The sequence below is a fragment of the Malus domestica genome, chromosome 15 (assembly GCF_042453785.1).
Source record: "Malus domestica chromosome 15, GDT2T_hap1".
NCBI classification, from domain to species: Eukaryota; Viridiplantae; Streptophyta; class Magnoliopsida; order Rosales; family Rosaceae; genus Malus; species Malus domestica.
The window spans coordinates 31,845,232-31,851,539 of NC_091675.1; the positions used below are offsets into that span (position 1 = coordinate 31,845,232).

General features: G+C 41.1%; 1 protein-coding gene and 2 long non-coding RNA genes across 3 annotated transcripts; 1 reads left to right on the forward strand and 2 right to left on the reverse strand.

The window, feature by feature from the left end:
• Window positions 1-757: 757 nt before the first annotated feature.
• LOC139191857 (uncharacterized) lies at window positions 758-2,137 on the forward strand. The gene has a single exon (XM_070812886.1). The coding sequence runs from the start codon at window positions 758-760 to the stop codon at window positions 2,135-2,137; it is 1,380 nt and encodes a 459-aa protein (XP_070668987.1).
• Window positions 2,138-3,479: 1,342 nt separating this feature from the next.
• LOC108169410 (uncharacterized) lies at window positions 3,480-5,096 on the reverse strand. Its single transcript, XR_011575746.1, has 3 exons — window positions 4,955-5,096; window positions 3,922-4,031; window positions 3,480-3,554 (listed from the first exon to the last, which is right to left on the reverse strand). It is a non-coding gene; the product is annotated as an uncharacterized lncRNA (long non-coding RNA).
• Window positions 4,509-4,822, reverse strand: LOC139191640 (uncharacterized). The gene is made up of 2 exons (XR_011575747.1): window positions 4,687-4,822; window positions 4,509-4,641 (listed from the first exon to the last, which is right to left on the reverse strand). It is a non-coding gene; the product is annotated as an uncharacterized lncRNA (long non-coding RNA).
• Window positions 5,097-6,308: the final 1,212 nt, after the last annotated feature.

A 6,308-nucleotide genomic window follows, 5' to 3' on the forward strand; every position in this document is an offset into this window, starting at 1 on the left:
AACCCGCTGGGATCTGGATCCAAAAGCAGGGCATCCTCTGGGTCAAATGGTGGGAGGAGTGGCTCGGAGCGGTGGAATGATGAAAGAAACGATGAACCAGGTGGTGGTAGACGTTCCGGGCGATCCTCGACGACGGCAGGAATGGGATGTCAACCCCAGCAATTTGCTAGCAGATCTCAGAATGGCAGTGAGTGACACTGCAACATCGCCAAGCAAACCCCGGTGGTCGTCCAACAAAATTGGACACAAAGACAAAGAGCTTGTTGGAAAAATCAGATGCCAACAGCTAGTTGAAGAAGAGACGAGGTCTGCGAGAGAACTGGCTTTTGATGCAAGCTTAATTGGGCCGGGGGGAGTGATGGCCGCGGGAGCGAAACACGTGGTACTCAACGACCACTACGAGCAGAAGGGACGGGTGGATACGATCAGCGTGACATTGAATGGAGGCTCTACTTTTGACCTAAATCTTATGCCTGTCGTTGGTGAGGATGGTGACAGTGTGAGTGTTAGTCAGAGGAAAGCGAGTGATGGTCAAGGGTGCGTGAGTGGTAGTGACCTGGCTACGGATGATGATCCTTTTGAGCTGGAAGCTATCATTGAAGCTGTGATGAATGAGAATAAAGGTAAAAAAGAGAATTTTCAGAAAGTATGAATATGATGAGGTTAACCCATGTGTGGAACCTAAAGGATCTAAGCTAAGTAGGAAGTCATCTGTTGAGGCGGAGGAGACCAGCCGTGAGGGGTCTCCCAAGTCCAAATGAGGCTACTTACTTGGAACTGTCAGGGTATCGGGGGTGACCTGACAGTTGACAATCTGCTGGAGCAGAATTGGCTCCACACCCCTAACATTATGGTTTTGCTGGAAACCAAGAATAAAAGCAATCGTTATGGGTATCTCAAGAAACGTTTGGATTTGGAGTACATGCACGCAGTGGAACCTATGAGCATTGAGGAAGGCCTCTGTGTTTTCTGGCGGGATGCTTCCCAAGTAACGCTGGTGAAGTTTAAGGACTTTGTTATTGAAGTTAAAATTTGGGACGAGCATAAGAAGTGTCACTGGTATTTGTTTGTTATCTATGCTAGCACTAATGAGAAAAAACGGCAAAACCAATGGGGGTACTTGAGCAGGCGACTTGGGAATAATAGGGGAAAGACTCTTCTCATCGGGGATTTTAATGACATTCTGTGTAATGATGAGAAAGAGGGGGGCAACTACAGACCGACGTCGAGTATGCGTGATTTTAGAGAGTTTGTGGCTCAAAATGAGCTCATGGACCTAGGCTTTGTTGGCTATCGGTTTACGTGGCGGAACAACCAGGAGGCGAAGCCTATTCAGCAGTGCCTGGACCGAGGATTGGCAACAATAGGTTGGCAGGACCTATACCCTGAGAACATAATCAGGCACGTGGTTCTGGAAAGGTCTGATCATGCCCTGCTATTTTTTTCCACGGAGAAAATGAAAGTTGGGAGGGGAAGAAAATTCTCTTATGATGTTCGATGGAGCAACATGGAAGAGTGTCGGCAATTGGTGGTAGAAGAATGGAGAGATAAACATGGGGGGTCACACGCATTTCGCTTTTGTGAAAAAGTAAAAGCCCTAAGACGCAAGCTTAAGGAATGGTATAGGGGGAGAGGACGAAATTCAAAGAAAGTTATCGAACAGTTGAAATATGAGATCAGAGCAACTTATATGTCTACCGATTTCACCTCGGATGTGGTTAAGATTAAGAAGAGAGAGCTCAGGGCCGCCCATCGAAACGAAGAAACTTACTGGAAGATGAAGTCGCGTGCCCAATGGTTAAAGGACGGTGATAAAAATTCTAAGTTCTTCCATGCGCAAACGCTCAAAAGAATGAGGTTTAACCAAATTAAGGGATTGGATGACTTGAATGAAGTGTGGCAGGAGGACGAAGCAGCGATCTCTTCAATCGCTACCTCTTATTTTGCGGAGTTATTTAAGTCGAGTAGTCCTAGTCAAATCGATGAGATTGGGGAATGCCTGGCACCACGGGTGTCTGCTGAGGACAACCTTGCTTTAACGGTAGCGATGTCTGAGGAGGAAATCAAAGTGGTTGTCTTCCAAATCCCACCAATCAGGGCCCCGGGTCCGGATGGGTACTTTGGATGTTTTTACTAGGATCATTGGGATACAGTGGGCAAGGATGTGGTTAAGATAGTCGAAGCCTTCTGGCATTCTGGTACTATTCTGAGGAAACTTAATCACACTAACCTAGTACTTATTCCTAAGGTTAAATGACGGAAGAACATGACGCAATACCGGCATATTGCACTATGTAATGTAATCTACAAAGTCATTGCCAAGGTTCTCACTAATCGGTTAAAGCTGGTGATGCCAAAGGTGATTTGTGACAACCAATCGGCCTTTGTGGCGGGGAAACAAATCCAGGATAACATATTGGTGGTGCACGAGCTCCTACACTCACTGCTTCATAAAAAAAAGGTGATCAATCTGGCATAGCTATTAAGCTCGACATGGCTAAAGCGTACGACCGCGTGGAATGGGTGTTCCTCTTATCCATGATGGCGAAATTGGGGTTCGTGCCTTTATTTTGCAACTGGATCAAGGAGTGTATTTCCACTGCCTCGTTCAGCATCCTAGTAAATGGAAACCCGACTGGGTTTGTCCTGCCGAAGAGAGGGCTGCGACAAGGAGACCCCTTGTCTCCCTATCTCTTCCTGCTTTGCACTAAAGGTCTCTCTATGCTCATCAGGAGAGGAATGGAGCGGGGTGCCCTCCACGGTTTCAGAGTGTCGACTAATGGGAACCCGATCTCGCACCTGTTTTTTACGGATGACTCGGTGTTATATGGTCATGCCAGTGTAGAGAAGGCGAAAGGCATCTTGGAGGTGCTACGGACACATGCCCGTGGTTCTGGTCAAGCTGTTAATCTTTCTAAAAGCTCGATCTTCTTTGGCTCGAAGACCTCGAGCAGGGTTAGGAGGAAGATTGGGCAAACCATGGGAATCCAATGTAAGACCGGATTTGGTAGGTATCTTGGGCTGTAAGCTGATTTTGGCCACTCTAAAATAGTGGTATTTGAAGAGGTGCGGGACAGGCTTGAATCTCGGCTGGCGGGCTGGGCTAAGCAATTTCTATTTCAAGCAAGAAAGGAAGTCCTAGTCAAGGCAGTGGTTATGGCGCTGCCAAACTATGTCATGAGTTGTTTTAAGTTACCCATTGGGGTATGTAGAGACCTGGAGAAAGCTATCCGGAATTTCTGGTGGAAAGGGAGCGAGCAGAGGAAGGGTGTCCACTGGATCTCATGGGAGCGATTAATGAAGCAAAAACAGTTTGGCGGGCTGGGCTTTAGAGATATCCAATGTTTTAATCTGGCTTTCCATGGCAAGATTGGGTGGCGGCTGATCCAGAATCCGAGGTCTCTGCTTGCTACTGTCCTGCAAGAAAAATACTATCCTGGAAAGAGCTTTACTGATGCAGGTAAGGGTAAGAACACGTCTCGGGTACGGCTTTGTGGTGAGACAAGTTGGGAAGTTTTCGGGTTGTTCAATCCAGAGCTTGTGTGCTATGCCACCTTAACAGTGAGAATTTGAGTGTAGTCTAACTTGTGTAGTTAAGAGAAACGAAAATCAGTTTACAAAATGAGTAATCAAGATCTACTGCATTCACTTACAGAAAAGGAAAAAGTTTGATCCTGTGTCCCGAGTTTCAGTCCACCACCAGCAAAAACGAGGCCATGACCACTACTGAACTAATTTTGAGTTAGTATTGTTTTTCAGTGTGCTGTACTGCTTTTAACCATGTGATATTGATAGCCTGTTGGAGATAATTGTCAAGATAGACATGCATTACAGAATAATTTTCATGCTCTGTTAGCAAAATTGCGTTCATAACTTCTCCAAAAATGAACCATACTGATAATTGATTTCAAAAAACACTACCTTTTTCTTCCTGAATGATTTTTAGATTTTATATCTTAGAACATAGCTATGGCATTAGGAGCATGTTTGAAGAGTAAACTTAATTGCCCCGTTCTCCGATCCGTGTATGCCTGTTGAACATGGATCAGAAGACAAGTTAGGTTTTAAGCTACTTTATTAGCTATTTATGCTTTTGTGTGTTTGTGTACATTAATTTGTTGATTTGTTGATACCGTAACAGTAGACAGAAAGCATACCAAGCCACCACCGTAAACAGGTGGGGGAAAAAACCATACACAGAGACGATATCCAGAGATTCATGATGTCAAATTTATTAAAGTTGAACAATGGCAAAGCCTGTTCATCATTAAACCAAGCGAGGAAAATGAAATCCACCTCCAAATTGCTTAAGTTTGCTGCAATCTACGGAAAAACAGAATTCCTTCTTCCTTTCTAATATTTCTAGATTAGTATAAAAACCCCGTCAACTATAAGTTTATGAAAGGAAAAGCCGATTACTGCTCACAGAAAAGATTAAGATAATAGTAAGAGTATTAAGAGAAGACTAGGCAGACAAAATGGTATAAAGTTTATCAGAACCTCAACTCTGCTATCGATACTATGCAAAGTTATCAATACTAAAACAATAGCATCACCAGAAGCTGAAACGAAAATCTGCTAAAGATAATTTAAACATCTGGTCACATGAAGAATTACACATCGAAATGAAGCGTAGACAACCTGTTCAGCGTAATTCTTATGAAGCGGTAGCAAAGCGAAGCAAACCTGTTCAGCATAATTCTTATGAAGCGGTAGCAAAGCGAAGCAAATGTTCACATTAAGACTAAAACCCTAAAATTCACACTCACAACGCACAACACCATCAACATCTTAATATTCGATTTAACACTAAGACCCCCAATTTCTAATTTAATTTTCCAAATTGAATCTAATTACAATACCCAAATCTTCAAATTAAAGCATTAAAGCTTGATTCTGACCTTAGAAAGAAGAAAAATAAAGAATTAAGCTTGATTCTGACCAGGGTCTATACCTGCTGGCTGGGTGCAGTCGGGAGAGGATGAGGATACGATGAAGGATGAGGAGGAAGGCTACGGGCAGAGAAAGACCGAGTGAGAGAGGGAAAGAGGGGGCGATATGAGCGAGAGAGAAAAGAGAGGCCGAGTGAGAGAATGATGAGGATGAAGGGTGAGGTATATACCTGCTATGTTGCTGTGAGGTTGGTATCTAGTGGTGAAAATTTAAAAACATCGCCTATTTTTTACAATTGTACCGCCAAAATTATGATAAATGCGTGACGCAGGTATTACATTTTGACGTCGCCCAATGTGTTTTTGCATAATGATCATATTGTGGCGTCGCACAAGGTATTTCTAAAAAAAAAATTATTATAAAATTTATTAAAATGTGACTTTACTCTCATTAAATTCAATTTTTTTTACATAAAATTCACAATAATGTATTTTTCTAACAAAAACTCAACCCGAACTACAATAAATTTAAAGCTACTTAATAAATATATATATCATTCAATTTCTTAAGTGTTATGCGTACAAAATAAATAAATTTAAATCTACTTAATAAATATATATACCATTGAAATTTATGGGATACGCATTGTACGAAACTAGTTTCAACAATCCAATTGTCAAACTTGTTTGTTTAGACTTTGAGATCGGATACGCCAAAAATCGCAAAAAACAAACATTCAAAGATCAAGTAACAGGACAAAACTTTTCGATGATTATAAACGAAAAATCACGATTTAATGGTTATTTTAACTCCGATTTTGATAATTTTTAATAGCTACACTCCTTGATCCTATATGAATACAATGAACTAATTTGATCTTCCATTTAAAATATTTACACTAGTGGATACCACAAAATCTTATGTTATACTTAATAAAAGTATAAATAAACTCTAAGTGTTAGTGAATCTATCGTTTTGATGAGATACGCATTGTATGAAACTAGTTTCAAAGATCCAACCGTCAAACTTGTTTGTATATACTTCGAGATCGCATACACCAAAAATCGCAAAAAAACAAACATTCAGATATCAAGTAACGGGAAAAAACGTTTTTACGGTTATAAACAAAAAATCACGATTTAACGGTTATTTTAACTCCGATTTTGATGATTTTGTACAACTACACTCCTTTATCCAATTTGAATACAATGAACTAATTCGATCGTCAATTTAAAATATTTACACTAGTGGATACCACAAAATTTTATGTTATAATTAATGAAAGTGTAAATAAACTTTTAAGTGTTAGTGAATCTATCGTTTTGATGGGATACGCATTCTACAAAACTAATTTCAACGATCTAACCGTCAAACTTGTTTGTATATGCTTCGAGATCGCATAAGCAAAAAATTGC

Coding starts and splice junctions, on each gene's coding strand:
- LOC139191857 (XM_070812886.1), top strand. CDS start 758: ATGAGGCTACTTACTTGGAACTGTCAGGGTATCGGGGGTGACCTGACA.